Genomic DNA, 15,581 nt, shown 5'->3' on the forward strand with positions numbered 1-15,581 from the left:
CCGGAGCATCCCGGCCGGGCGCAGCGCGGAATTCTCCCATCATCCACTCCCGGGGAGGGGTGGGGGGAATGCAGGATGAACCCGGTGTCCGGATGGCTGTGGACGGCGGAGACACCCGACGCAGGCGAGGCTGCGCGCAGGGTAAGGCTGCTTGCGCTCGGGGTGCCCCTGGGGGAGAAAAGCATCGCTCGTCCTCGGGCTGCTTGGAGGGCAGGTTGGTGTTCAGGTTGTGGGGAGGCAGTGGGACGAGGCCAGCAAAGCTCAGGGCGAGGAGGGGTCCTCCGGCTTCGGCTCCCCGGCAGCCCCTCGGGGGGTCCGCAGGTAGCGCATCAGGTCCGGACCGGAGGCCGCGCACGGAAGGTCGGGGTCTTTCCCCATTCTTGCAAGCGCAGGCATGATCTGGGGTTTGTGCGCGTGTGTATGTTCCTGTCTGTTTGTGCAGAAAAGCCCACTTGGAAGAAGGCACAAAGAGGAGGAAGAGGGGGAGGAAGAGGGTTAGGGTGAGGGGGAAGAAAAGGAGGAAGAGTAGAAGGAGGGTGAAGGGGAAAGGGAGGAGGAGGAGGAAAAAAGAGAAGAGGAGAAGGAGGAGGGGGAAGAGGAGGAAGAGGAAGCTCTGGAAACCATCATCCTGTCCCTTCCTGTGACATGCTCTACCCATCTTGCCAAGCACCATCAGCTGAGTCAGGCAAGAAAGGTCATAAAACAGGCCAAAACTCACCAGGCAAATGTCTCATTTAGCAACCAAAATATTGGACTCAATGGCAGTTGTAGCTTGAGGACTAGCTGCATTCTTATTATTTGGAGGCCTTTGTGTTTGCTTCTATTCTTTTTTCCTATTCGGCTGTCTCCCAAGTACCACCACGTCCATTTACCCAGGGGAGTCCAACCACCGGTTGGTGGACAGGAACCGGGCTGCACAAACGAGGGAAGCCCCATTCGTGGTCCCCTTCGGTCCGCCGAAAAACCTCTCTCCGCTAGCCAATGAATTAACCAGAAGATATTGTAGAATAGAATCATAGGATTGGAAGGGACCTTGGAGGTCATCTAGTCGAACCCCCTGCTGCAGCAGGAGACCCTGCAGATGGCAGTCAGATCCGATCCGAGGGAAGGGTCTCCCATGTCCGGAATTCCTCATGGGATGGAAGCGGTGGGTCGACCTCCCTCACACACGTGTATCTCTCGGCTTCGGGTGCAGGGACAGAATGAGGCCCTTCGAGCAGCAGGCCCAGCTGGTGCGGCTCCAGACCGGGTGACCTTTGAGGACGTGGCGGTGGGCTTCTCGCTGGAGGAGTGGTCTCTGTTGGAAGGCAGCCAGAAGGCGCTCCACCAGGAAGTGATGCTGGAGACGTGCTCTTTGCTTCTTTCGCTTGGTGAGTCCCTGAGCCCTTCAGTTCTTCTCTCTCTTTTCCCTCGTCCTTCATGATGGGGTGGAAGAAACACCCTTTGGGGTGATTTGGGGGGGGGGACACACACATGACTTCTGTGGACTCAGCTTGCAGTTGGAGGCTCCCCTAAGAGTTAGGAGAAGCTGCAGGAGAATCGGGCCCTGCCCTGTCAAGTGGCCCCCAGAAAAGAGAAATGAGTTTGGCTTCCCTTGCAATGAATCTTCCCGAGAAGGGGGGGGGGGAATCACAGAAGACAGAGAACTGTAACTCCTGTAACTCTCCCCCTCTCTCTGGGCTCCTTTTTCCTCTCTGAGCTTGGTGCTTTTCTCGCAGGCGTTTCATGACCCAACTAGGTAATATCACCAGTGCTAGGAGACTTCTGGCACAAGCCTTCTGGCACTGATGATGTTACTTAGTTGGGTCGTGAAAGATCTGCCAGGAAACCACGACGCTCAGAGAGCACCAGCGAGGCCACAGACTTCTTCCACCTCCTCATCCTCCTCGTCTCCCTATCCCCTCTCCCTTCTAGCACTGATGATGTCACCTAGTTGGGTCATGAGAGGTCTGCAACAAAAACACAAAGCTGAGAGAGCACCACAGTCCTCACAGTCCTCCAGCTCCTCTTCCCCTCCCCCTCTCTACAATCTCTTTTAGCATGGATGACATTCCCTAGTTGGGTCCTAAAACATCTGCAAGAAAATCACCAAGTTCAGACAACCTTCTAGGACCCCATTTGTTCAACCCTGAGCTACAACTCTCCTCTCCTCTCCTCTCCTCTCCTCTCTCTCTGCTTGAAGTTGTTGTTGTTGTTGTTGTTGTTGTTGTTGTTGTTGTTGTTGTTGTTGTTATTATTATTATTATTATTATTATTATTATTATTATTATTATTAATTTGATTTTTATACCGCCCTTCTCCCGAAGGACTCAGGGCGGTGTACAGGCAAAAGTAAAAAACAAGCAATACAATGTACAATTTAAAATGCAGATTAAAAAACTTATTTTATAATTGGCCTAAAAAGTTTAAAATATATAATAAACTAAAACCCCATTTAAAATTTTTATATAGAAAATTTAAAATCAATAAAATTTAAGCCAGCCCCGCGCGAATGAAAAGATGTGTCTTCAGTTCGCGACGGAAGGTCCGAAAGTCAGGTATTTGGCGTAAACCCGGGGGAAGCTCGTTCCAGAGTGTGGGAGCCCCCACAGAGAAGGACCTTCCCCTGGGGGCCGCCAGCCGACATTGCTTGGCGGACGGCACCCTGAGGAGTCCCTCTCTGTGAGAGCGTACGGGTCGGTGGGAGGCATGCGGTAACAGCAGGCGGTCCCGTAAGTACCCAGGCCCTAAGCCATGGAGCGCTTTAAAGGTAGTGACCAAAACCTTAAAGTGCACCCGAAAGGCCACAGGTAGCCAGTGCAGTCTGCACAGGAGCGGTGTTACGTGGGAGCTACGCATAGCTCCCTCGATCACCCGCGTAGCTGCATTCTGGACTAACTGAAGCCTCCGAGTGCACCTCAAGGGGAGCCCCATGTAGAGAGCCAATAATCCAAGCGAGAAGTAACGAGCGCATGAGTGACTGTGCACAAGGCATCCCGATCAAGGAAGGGGCGCAACTGCCGAACCAGGCGAACCTGGTGGAAAACCCTCCTGGAGACGGCCGTCAAATGATCTTCAAACGACAGCCGTTCATCCAGGAGGAAACCTAAGTTGCGCACCCTATCCTTTGGGGCCAATGACTCGCCTCCAACAGTCAGCTGCGGCTGCAGTTGACTGAATCGGGATGCCGGCATCCACAGCCACTCCGTCTTGGAGGGATTAAGCTTGAGCCTGTTTCTCCCCATCCAGACCCGTACGGCTTCCAAACACTGGGACAGCACTTCAACAACTTCATTGGGGTGGCCCGGGGTGGAAAAGTACAGCTGGGTGTCATCAGTGTACAGCTGGTATCTCACCCCGAAGCCACTGATGATCTCACCCAACGGCTTCATATAGATGTTGAACAGAAGGGGCGAGAGAATCGGCCCTGCCCTGTCAAGTGGCCCCCAGAAAAGAGAAATGAGTTTGGCTTCCCTTGCAATGAATCTTCCCGAGAAGCGGGGGGGGGGGGGAAACCACAGAAGACAGAGAACTGTAACTCCTGTAACTCTCCCCCTCTCTCTGGGCTCCTTTTTCCTCTCTGAGCTTGGTGCTTTTCTCGCAGGCATTTCATGACCCAACTAGGTAATATCACCAGTGCTAGGAGACTTCTGGCACAAGCCTTCTGGCACTGATGATGTTACTTAGTTGGGTCGTGAAAGATCTGCGAGGAAACCACGAAGCTCAGAGAGCACCAGCGAGGCCACAGACCTCTTCCACCTCCTCGTCCTCCTCATCTCCCTATCCCCTCTCCCTTCTAGCACTGATGATGTCACCTAGTTGGGTCATGAGAGGTCTGCAACAAAAACACAAAGCTGAGAGAGCACCACAGTCCTCACAGTCCTCCAGCTCCTCTTCCCCTCCCCCTCTCTACAATCTCTTTTAGCATGGATGACATTCCCTAGTTGGGTCCTAAAACATCTGCAAGAAAATCACCAAGTTCAGACAACCTTCTAGGACCCCATTTGTTCAACCCTGAGCTACAACTCTCCTCTCCTCTCTCTCTGCTTGAAGTTGTTGTTGTTGTTGTTGTTGTTGTTGTTGTTGTTGTTGTTGTTGTTATTATTATTATTATTATTATTATTATTATTAATTTGATTTTTATACCGCCCTTCTCCCGAAGGACTCAGGGCGGTGTACAGGCAAAAGTAAAAAACAAGCAATACAATGTACAATTTAAAATGCAGATTAAAAAACTTATTTTATAATTGGCCTAAAAAGTTTAAAATATATAATAAACTAAAACCCCATTTAAAATTTTTAATAGAAAATTTAAAATCAATAAAATTTAAGCCAGCCCGGCGCGAATGAAAAGATGTGTCTTCAGTTCGCGACGGAAGGTCCGAAGGTCAGGTATTTGGCGTAAACCCGGGGGAAGCTCGTTCCAGAGTGTGGGAGCCCCCACAGAGAAGGACCTTCCCCTGGGGGCCGCCAGCCGACATTGCTTGGCGGACGGCACCCTGAGGAGTCCCTCTCTGTGAGAGCGTACGGGTCGGTGGGAGGCATGCGGTAACAGCAGGCGGTCCCATAAGTACCCAGGCCCTAAGCCATGGAGCGCTTTAAAGGTAGTGACCAAAACCTTAAAGTGCACCCGAAAGGCCACAGGTAGCCAGTGCAGTCTGCGCAGGAGCGGTGTTACGTGGGAGCTACGCATAGCTCCCTCGATCACTCGCGTAGCTGCATTCTGGACTAACTGAAGCCTCCGAGTGCACCTCAAGGGGAGCCCCATGTAGAGAGCCAATAATCCAAGCGAGAGGTAACGAGTGCATGAGTGACTGTGCACAAGGCAGGGGTGCAACTGGAAGGGGTGCAACTGCTGAACCAGGCGAACCTGGTGGAAGGCCCTCCTGGAGACGGCCGTCAAATGATCTTCAAACGACAGCCGTTCATCCAGGAGGACACCTAAGTTGCGCACCCTATCCTTTGGGGCCAATGACTCGCCTCCAACAGTCAGCTGCGGCTGCAGTTGACTGAATCGGGATGCCGGCATCCACAGCCACTCCGTCTTGGAGGGATTAAGCTTGAGCCTGTTTCTCCCCATCCAGACCCGTACGGCTTCCAAACACTGGGACAGCACTTCAACAACTTCATTGGGGTGGCCCGGGGTGGAAAAGTACAGCTGGGTGTCATCAGTGTACAGCTGGTATCTCACCCCGAAGCCACTGATGATCTCACCCAACGGCTTCATATAGATGTTGAACAGAAGGGGCGAGAGAATCGACCCCTGTGGCACCCCACAAGTGAGGCACCTCGCGGTCGACCTCTGCCCCCCTGTCAACACCGTCTGCGACCGGTCGGAGAGATAGGAGGAGAACCACCGATACACGGTGCCTCCCACTCCCAATCCCCCCAACCGGCGCAGCAGGATACCATGGTCGATGGTATCAAAAGCCGCTGAGAGGTCTAATAGGACCAGGGCAGAGGAGTAACCCCTGTCCCTGGCCCTCCAGAGATCATCCACCAATGCGACCAAAGCTGTCTCCGTGCTGTATCCGGGTCGGAAGCCGGACTGGAACGGGTCTAGATAGACGGCTTCATCCAGGTATTGGGGTAGCTGTCGCGCCACAGCACTCTCTACAACCTTCTCAACGAAGCGAAGGTTGGAGACTGGACGATAATTACCCAAAATAGCTGGGTCCAGGGAGGGCTTCTTGAGGCGGGGTCTCACCACCGCCACTTTCAAGGCGGCAGGGAAAACCCCTTCCAACAAGTTGCCACCTCCTGTTCCTGAAGGGGTAATTTTTTCATCCTGAATATTTGGAGGCCTGCATTTTGAGTTGGGGGTGTGTGTGTGTGAGGCCACTGACCCCCAACCCAAATCTTTCCTGAGCCTTTCAAGCTCTTGGTTGCGCCATTGAGGTCCGATTCAAAACCTTCTTTCATCTCCCTTGCGTCTCATTTTTCTGCACAGGTCACTCAGTCCCCACCCTGGATTTCTCCTCCTTGACTTGCCAGCCAGACGGGACCGCTGAAAAGCCCCAGCCCAGTTGGAGAAGACGGCTGCCTTTGGTGGCGGGAGGCGACAAAACCCGTCGTAAGAAAACTCCGTTTTCCATAGAGGGACTTGTGAATGAAAGAATCCTGCCAATGGGGTGCAGTGGGGTGTTCGTTTGCCTGCATTGTGCGCCGAAGTACAGCTTTTCGCTAAAATGAGATTAAAGTGGGGAGATGTCCCACCCTTTTGTCATTCAACAAAGACCCCTTTTATCGTCCTATAAGCCTTTTGGGCGCCACAGACCGGGACCATGGAGAAAGATTTTTCCGTGGACCATAGGGTATGTGGTTTCACGTGCTGCCTGCATCCCATGGATGAGGCTTCACTTGTTTGTGCTTGCCCCGGCCCGGTCCATGCCCCGTGGCCCAGGGGTTGGGGTCCCCTGCTATAAACTTTCCAAACAAGAGTCCAGGGTGCAGAGAGAGGTCGTCGCCTGTAGATTCAAGCCGTGTGGTGCTTTCTTACTTACCCTGCTGGGCCAAGAGTTGGGGTGGGGTGGGGGTGAGTTATTTCCTTGGGTCTTGCCCCTCAAAAACTGCCTTCGTCCTTTCGAATGGTGGACGAAGATCATGGTGAGCCCCGTTAGGGAGTTCAAACCAAGAAATCCACTCGACAAGAAGGCTCAAATGATCGTTTGACTGTAGTAACAGAATCTTGCAAATCTGATTGTGTCCCCCCTCCCTTATACTCCTGTGAATTAGGGAGATGTCTATGAATAGAATAGAATAGAATAGAATAGAATAGAATAGAATAGAATAGAATAGAATAGAATAGAATAGAATAGAATAAGAACGGAACAGAACAGAACAGAACAGAATAGATTTTTTTATTTGCCAAGTGTGATTGGACACACAAGGAATTGGTCTTGGTGCATATGCTCTCAGTGTGCATATGCTCTCAGTGTACATAAAAGAAAAGATACCTTCATCAACAATTCAAAGGTACAACACTTAATGATAGTCATAGGGTACAAATAAGCAATCAGGAAACAATATCAGTATAAATCGTAAGGATACAAGCAACAAAGTTACAGTCATAAGTGGAAGGAGATGGGTGATGGGAACGATGAGAAGATTAATAGTAGGGCAGATTTAGTAAATAGTTTGACAGTGTTGATGGAATGATTTGTTTAGCAGAGTGATGGCATTCGGGAAGAAACTGTTGAATGAAGCACATATACTTTACTTTGGGTAGGTCAAATAAAATCTTGTAAGTCTGGCTGAGCTCCCCCCCCCCCACTTATACTTCTGTAAATTAGGGAGGTGTCCATGAATCCTGTACAACTAGTCCTCTACGTACAACCACAATTGGGCCCAACATTTCTGTTGCTAAGCAAGATATTTCTTTAGTGAGTTTTGTCCTACTTTACGACCTTTCTTGCTACAGTCATTAAGTGAATCCAAGCACCTGTTAAGTTAGTAACAAGGCTGTTAAGTGGATCTGGCTTCCCCATTGACTTTGCTGGTCCGAAGGTCACAAAAGTTGATTGCATGACCCTGGGGCATAAAAGCCATCATCATAAATATGAGTCGGTTGCCAAGTGTATTAATTTTGATCACGTGACCATGGAGATGCCACAACGGTCATAAGCTTGAAAAATAGTCATAAGTCATTATGTTTGGTGCCGTTGTAACTTTGAATGGTCACTAAACGAACTGGTCCACCAGTTCCAGGTCACAAAGCCACTGCTTCGACAAGAACACCAAATCGGGTGTGTGACTACGATTCCTAGTTGGGCCCTGGATGACCTGGGACAGGCCCATGGAGGTCAAAGTTTCCATGAAATCTTGGGCTGCCTCTGCCCCAGCCACCAGGGATGGCAGGTTGAAATCCCCTAGAACTGTAAGCCAGGGGAATTCCACCGCCAGTCCCGCAGTGAGATCCAGGAGCCGGGTAGGGAAGTTGCCACGCAGCAGGGAGGCTGGTACAGCAGCAACAATCCCACCTGATCCCTTGAGCCCAACCTAAGGAAAAGGGTCTCGCAGCCGGGCACTTGTGGAGCTGGAGGCTACTAGAGATTCTCTGATAACAGCAGCCACACCCCCTGCTTGGCCCTGAGGTCTAGACTGGTGCCATGCTCGATAACCCACTGGGCACATTTCTACGAGGAGAACGCCTCCCTCTGGGCCCAACCAGGTCTCGGTTATAAAAGCCAGATCGGCCTTGTCTTCGAGGATCAAATCGGCGATAAGGCTAGCCAGGCTGATCTGACATTTAAAAGCAGCAGCCTAAGACCAGGGCCACTACAGATCTCCTAACCAGATAAATGAGGTGAGTGCAAGGGGGAAGGAAATGAGACCGGAACTAAACGCCGAGGTCGCGTTCCCCGTGCCTTCCCCCCTCCCCTTGCCTCCCGGTATCTCCCGTTACCCGACACCACTGAAATAGGTCTCCCTCCTCTGCCTTCCCTGAGAACCATTCCATCCCCGTCCTCCTGGATGAACGGCTGTCTCTAGAAGACCATTTGACGGCCGTCTCCAGGAGAGCGTTCTACCAGGTTCGCCTGGTACGCCAGTTGCGCCCCTTTCTGGACCGGGATGCCCTATGCACGGTCACTCACGCACTCGTGACGTCTCGCCTGGATTACTGCAATGCTCTCTACATGGGGCTCCCCTTGAAGGGCATCCGGAGGCTACAGTTAGTCCAGAATGCGGCTGCGCGGGTGATAGATGGAGCCCCTCGTGGCTCCCGTATAACACCCATCCTGCGCAGGCTGCACTGGCTACCTGTGGCTTTCCGGGTGCGCTTCAAGGTTTTGGTGACCACCTTTAAAGCGCTCCATGGCATTGGGCCGGGCTACTTACGGGACCGCCTACTGCTACCGAATATCTCTCACCGACCCGTGCGCTCTCACAGAGGGTCTCCTCAGGGTGCCGTCGGTAGCGGCAATGTCGTCTGGCGACACCCAGGAAGGGCCTTCTCTGTGGGGGCCCCACCCTCTGGAATGAACTACCCCGGACTTCGTCAGCTTTCGGACCTCCGGACCTTCCGCCGCGGGCTTAAAACGTATTTATTTAATTGTGCAGGGCTGAGCTAGATTTTAAATTATTGGTTTTAAATTGGGTTTTATTTGATATTTTAATTCTAAATTTACGGGCTTGTTAGAATCAGTTTTTTAATTGTTTTATATTGTATTTATATGTCTTTTAAATGCCTGTACACCGCCCTGAGTCCTTCGGGAGATAGGGCGGTATATAAATTTGAATAAATAAATAAATAAAAATCCCCCATCCCCAACACTCTTCCTTAAAAAGGGGAAACTTCCTCCCACTGACAAACTGCTGTGGGGCAAGGTGAGCCTTACAGGCACCAGTGAAATCTAGCCGGATCTATCCGGCTTGTGCGAACTGGTAGTGCCGGCACGAGCAGGCTTTGCCTACCTGCTGAGACGTCATTACGTCCCATTTTTTACCCTCTGCGCATGTGCAGAAGGCTTGCGCACGGGCAGAAGAAGTGCTCGCGCTCAAACTTCCGAATCAGTAGTGAAGGTAAGTGCATTTCATCGCTGCTTACAGACACTATACCACTTGCTCTCAGCGCCCTCAAACTCACAGCACCTGTTCCTCATTGAATAGAATAGAATAGAATAGAACAGATTTTTTTATTGGCCAAGTGTGATTGGACACACAAGGAATTTGTCTTGGTGCAGATGCTCTCAGTGTACATAAAAGAAAAGATACGTTCATCAAGGTACAACATTTACAACACAAATGGTGGTCAATATATCAATATTGCCACAGAGGGGTCACTTCCAGCTCCCCCTTATCTCCCAACACACCCCAAATACATCCACTCAATTTACAAACAGCACCCTGCCCGCCCGCCCCCAGTCTCTCCTCCCCCACTCCCAGATCTCACTTGGGGGAGAGGGATCAACACACTCGCCTGTCACTCAACTTTCCCTTCTTGCCCCAGGATTCCCCAAGCAGCCTTCCCAGGCCCTATTACTGAATGGTCAGAGGATTTAAGGATTTATTTTTTGATTTAAGCCATGGTTGTCCCCTTGTTTCTTTGGTAATTACTTAAATGTGCCAAGCTGGTACATCGTTAGGCTGTCGGTTGCCTCTCTCTTCCCCTCCCCCCAGGTGAAGAGCCCCCTTTTCCAGAGGGCATGGAAGGACCCTGCAACCTGAAGCAGGATAAGGCTGTGGAGCGCCTGGCCGTAGCGAACGACGAGGAGGGTACGAGTGGCAGAGAATCACGGGCAATGTTTCTCTCTGTCTTCCTCCTCAAACCAGAACTCTCCAGATCTGCGGGGACAGGAATGGCCACTGGTTTAAGCCTTGGCTGAGGCTTCTGGGCATTGTAGTCACAGCCCAGTTGGAGGGGATCCCCACAGGAGAGTCACAGATTAAGGGCGAGGCCGTTTCCTCTCTAATTTTGGCTCAGAACTGGCTGCATTTGTGGGGCCTTCTGTTTCTCACCTGTTCTGGCCTTTCCCTAAACTCTCTCTCCCCCGTGCAGGTAAGGATCAAAGCAGCCATCACCTCTGTGCACTCATGAAGCTGGTCAACGAAATCCCAGAGTTCCTCTGTGGACATGCGCACGTGAGCCTGGATCGATCCACGCCTCTTGGGGGCAGCGAAAGAGGGCATGGTGAGTACGCTGGCTGCATGGCTGAGCAGATTTTACTGAGCCTAGGCCAGAGGTCCCCAATCCTTGGGCCATAGTCCAGTACCAGGCTGCAGTCTGTTTGGAACTGGCTCGCACAAGTGGCTGGTGAGCGTGTGCACACAGGTCCATTTGCAATGGCCACTCGTGCATGTGCGTCAAGCTCCATTTGTGTGGGCAGCGGGCACAAACGGCGCTTCATGCACCAGTGTCCACTGCTCACACATTTGGAGCTTTGCATGCCAGCAAACCGGCTGCCATGCACGCTGGACCATCCTCCCTCCCTCCCCCCACTGGTCCACTAAGGGGGAAAGGTTGGGGACCACTGGACTAGGCTGAGGCAGGCTTCGATGGTGTCTTCTATTGCAGGGGTCACCAACCTTTGGGGCATCAGGGGCCGGTCCCTTGGTTTTTCTGCAGACTGGAGAGGGCGTGGTCTTGCGTATTGCCTGAATCCTGCACATTTGTTTGCATGGACCAGTTTCTGACATCCCACAGACTCTGGACCAGGCATTCGGGACCCCTGCTTTATTGCTCTACTGTCCCATGACAAATGGCCCTATCACAGCTAGTGGAGCTCTACCCCAAACTTTCCCAATGGCAGCCACCCGCAGTCAATGCAGGCGCCCCCAAACTAAAGCCAGTAGTGACTGGAGCCAATTCACAACGTGAGGAGGAATGCCAAAACAAGATATAAAGCCCACCAGGCAAGGCCCGTAGTTCACAAACAATGGCCAGGACCCACAAGGCAGAAACACAATGCAAAGACGAAACACAGTGCTGTTGTGGCCTGTGGGTCACTGGCCCCTTCAACAGCTGAATCAGAGGAGACATGGGAGTCAGGGTCAGCATCAAGGCAACCTGAGAGCTCCGAGGGGAAAGAGGGAATGGAGCTGACAGAGAGAGACAGAGGCAGAGCCTCACCCATCCATCACCCCTCAGATGGAGAGTCAACAGTCCCCAGGTCTGGAGGTGGCTGATGAGGAAGAGGAGAAACATCTGGGTCCAGTGCCTGATGCTCGGAGGCACAGAAGGCAGAGGAGAGGAGAGCAGTGGAAATCTATGGGCCGGTCCTTGGGGCGGAAGAGCCACCACTGCTAGCGAAGCCCCACCCTAGCTCTGGGGATAAAAGGCAGGGGGCGGAGATGAATAGGTGTGGCAGACAACTATTCATCTCCCTGCCAGACAGACTCGTCAGCCTGCGGAGAGAGAGAAACTTTTTGCTGGGGCTACTGATGCTCCTAATAAAGGAATCATTGATTGAACTTCAGAGGGTTTGTCATATTTGGAGATCTGGGTCAGAACAGGTGCAAAGCGGAGTTTACAGAGGCCGAAAAACGTGTGCCAAAGCCAAATTATTGTTCCCAGCAAACACATCCACCCTGGTCTCTGATTAAATTGGCTTAATTCAAGTGTGAGGAGGAAAGGGGCTGCCTCCTCACCGGCAACCTCACAGATCTCCTCTGAGCTTGCCTCTGCTCTGCTCTCTGTGCTCCGGAGCACGGAGGCAGCTGTTCCTTGTGAGAAGGGGAACTGCTCCTCTCATCCCTGCCGCCTGTCTGCAGCTGATCCTCCCCTGAGTTTGTGAGGGAAGGCAGCTCCCTGTCTGGCTGACCACCTCCCACAAGGCCAGAGAGGCCCGGGATGGCATCGTCCTCAGTCCCTGGACTCAGACATTGCGATCCCTATTAGATGGCCCTGGTTCAAACTCCTCCACCTCCTCCTCCTCCTCTTCCTGTTCAGGATATGATGGATCCAGGAGAGATTTCCTCTTCAATTTTCTTCTCGGTGGTCCTTGGCTCCCAGGAGTTTGGAGCCCCCTGCCACCTATACAGATGTGAATAACACCCTCCTCAGATTTCTCTGTGGCTTGCAGGTTAAAAGGAGAGTTCTGAGCTTCTGATCTTTCTTTCCAGCGGGTCCCATTGTCCAGCTGAGGAGTTTCCCACACTTCACTGACTCAGTTTCCCTGAGCGTCTCCAGCCAAGGGGGGACCCCCAGCAGCAGCCCAGAAGGAGAATGGTCAGAGCCCACTACCCAAGGCACATTTGGTCCCTGCGATGCTCAAGGATGGAAGGGAACAGGTGGGTCCATCACTGGGGCAAAACAGGTAGTCCTCGACTTACGGCCATTCATTTAGTGACCGAAGTAGCAACGACACTGAAAAAAGTAACTTACAACAGTTTCTCACCCTTACAACTGTTGCAGCCCAAAGTCACATGATCAAAATTCGGATGCTTCGAGACGGATTCCTACTTGTCGCAGCATCCCGGGGTCACACAATCTTATTTTGTGACCATCTGATCAGCAAAGTCAGAAGATTCACTTAAAAAACGTGTTACTCTTGTAACAACTGCATTGATTCGCTTAACAACTGCAGCAAGACAGGTCGTAACGTGAGGCAAAAATCACTTAAATTTTTCACTTAGCAAGTGAGCAGGAGACCCTATAGCATTTCAGACAAACGGCTGTCCAATCTCATCTTTAAAAGCTCCAGTAATGGAGGACCCGCAGCTTCAGACGGAAAGCCATTGCACTGATTAATTTGTCTGGGGTTAAAAGAATAACAACATGGGAAGGGACCTTAGAGGTCTTCTAGTCCAACCTTCTGCCTAAACAGGACCCATACATCGCAGTCAAGTGGCGGTCTAATTTCTTCTTGAAGGCCTCCAGTGATGGAGCATCCACAACTTCTGGTGGCAAATAGTTCCACTGATTAATTGTTCTCACTGTCCAGAATACAGAATAACAGCAATGGAAGGAACCTTGGAGGTCTTCTAGTCCAGCCCCCTCCTCAAGCAGGAGACCCTATACCATTTTAGATAGGTAGCTGACCAGTCTCTTCTTAAAAAGCTCAAGTGATTGAGCACCCACAACTTCTGGTGGCAAGTAGTTCCACTGGTTAATTGTTCTGGCTGTCAGGAAATTTTTCCTTCGTTCTAGGTCGGATCTCTCCTCAACGAGTTAACCTCCATTGCTTCTGGTCCTGCAACCACAATAGGGACCAGCAACTTGATTCTGAAGCGAAGTAGTCTGAAAAACGGTCCTAAGTCTTTTTCCCCCCCCAGTGCCATTGTAACTTTGAACGGTCACTAAGCAAACCATTGTAAGTCGAGGACTGCGTGTACTAACACTTCACGTGATGTTGATTCTAGTTTTGCCTTCCTTCTTTCCTGCTGATGCAGAGGTAGTGACCGACGCAGAGCCGTCAACCAAGGACAATGTGGCCGAAGGGCAGCCAAAGTCTGAAGGAGGACTTCGGCGTCCTCACCTCTCAACGGAGCAGAAGGAGAGCCCAGCAATGGAGCCAAGGCTGGATACTGATGGTGAGTTTGAGGGAGGGGTCTTTGGGTCACCTTGTTTTCTTCCCGCCCATTTGATATCCCTTCTGCTGCAAAAAAATCAGTTTAATCTCCTCACAGAGACATGGGGCGGCCACAAAGGTGCCCCTGATGTCTAAAGACTTGGAGAGATGTGGATTCGAACGCAGGGCTGAATTAGCAAAAATCAAGGCTTGTGGCAGGGTTTATTTAATTCCACTCTGGAGGAATTCCCTCCAGAAACTAAGGGAGAAAAGGATACACTCATTTTCACCCTTACAACAATACGTTTAGTGATGGCTCAAACTGAAACTCCTCTCCTCTCCTCTCCTCCTCTACCCTACCCTTCCCTATCCACCTCCTTTGTTGTAAACACTCTTCTGCAGAATCTGGATGTCTGGATCAACCCCATTCCTGTGGGGATGGAGGGCCAGAGCAACCCACATCACCAGGCCTTTTGCGAAGCATCTCTGAGGCTGAGAGCCAATCCAAGGACGGAAAGAAAATGCCTGAGGCCATTGCTGAGAAGGAACTTCCCAAAAGTTCTCGCAAGGCATCTCCAAAGTTGAGGCCAGGTTTGTCATTTACAAACTTGGGAGAGGGACGAAGGAATTATAACAGAATAACAGAGTTGGATGGGATCTCGGAGGTCTTCTAGTCCACCCCTCCCCCCGGGGGGGGGGATGTCGTAAATTGAGAATTCCTGCTGCTGGCTACTAGTTATAACTGTATTTGTTTCTAGAGATGATACAGTTGCAATTCCTGAGACTCGGTGGGATGAAACCCACATTAAATGTCCTGTTGTTGGATACGGCCCATTGTTCATGTCCGTCCAGATCTTTTGGGATCTTGAGCTTGTCTTCTGGGTTGTCAATCGTTCTTGCCATTTTAGTGTCATCTGCGAATTTGGATGAGTTCCCCTTCTATTCCTTCATCTAAGTCATTTATGAAAATATTGAAGAGTCCTAAGACAGAATCTTGCCGTAGCTCGCTGCTTTTTACATCAATTGTGTTGTAAATGTTGTACCTTTGATGAACTTATCTTTTCTTTTATGTACACCGAGAGCATATGCACCAAGACAAATTCCTTGTGTGTCCAATCACACTTGGCCAATAGAAAATTCTATTCTATTCTATTCTATTCTATTCTATTCTATTCTATTCTATTCTATTCTATTCTATTCTATTACTTCTCTCCTTGTAGACATAGTACCACTGAGGACTACTTGTTGAGCATGGTTTGTCAGCTACAGCTCCATCTAGTGGTGATGCTGTTTATTCACATTTTCCCAGCTTACCAAGAAACAGGTTTTGGTCTACTCTGTCGAACGCCTTACTGAAGTCTAACTAGTATGTCCGCAGCATTTCCCTGGTCTACTAATTTAGTCACTTGGTCAAAGAATGAAATAAGATGGTCTGTTTTTAACAAACCCATGCTGGCTACTAGTTATATCTTTATTTGTTTCTAGAGATGATACTCGGTGGGATAAAACCCATGTTACATGTTGGATAGGGCCCATTGTTCAGATCTGTACGTCCAGATCTTTTGGGATCCCAAACTGGTCTTCTGGGGTGTCAACTGTTCTTGCCATTCTGTGTCATCTGCAAATTTGGATGAGTTCCCCCTCTAGTCCCTC

At 50.7% G+C, this 15,581-nt stretch overlaps 1 protein-coding gene across 6 annotated transcripts in view; it reads left to right on the forward strand.

Moving 5' to 3' along the window:
- The first annotated feature begins 8 nt into the window (after positions 1-8).
- KRBA1 (KRAB-A domain containing 1) overlaps positions 9-15,581 on the forward strand; it is a 53,175-nt gene continuing 37,602 nt past the window's right edge. For 5 of the 6 annotated variants that reach the window (XM_058179276.1, XM_058179281.1, XM_058179277.1 and 2 more), the window contains exons 1-8: positions 9-141; positions 1,196-1,370; positions 5,930-6,052; positions 10,099-10,194; positions 10,478-10,609; positions 12,541-12,708; positions 13,810-13,950; positions 14,331-14,519. In XM_058179276.1, coding sequence (XP_058035259.1) covers positions 76-141; positions 1,196-1,370; positions 5,930-6,052; positions 10,099-10,194; positions 10,478-10,609; positions 12,541-12,708; positions 13,810-13,950; positions 14,331-14,519 — 1,090 coding nt within the window. In that variant the 5' untranslated portion in view covers positions 9-75. The remainder of the gene's footprint in view (positions 142-1,195; positions 1,371-5,929; positions 6,053-10,098; positions 10,195-10,477; positions 10,610-12,540; positions 12,709-13,809; positions 13,951-14,330; positions 14,520-15,581) is intronic. The other variant, XM_058179278.1, reaches the window with a different exon arrangement.

The sequence above is a fragment of the Ahaetulla prasina genome, chromosome 4 (assembly GCF_028640845.1).
Source record: "Ahaetulla prasina isolate Xishuangbanna chromosome 4, ASM2864084v1, whole genome shotgun sequence".
NCBI lineage: Eukaryota > Metazoa > Chordata > Lepidosauria > Squamata > Colubridae > Ahaetulla > Ahaetulla prasina.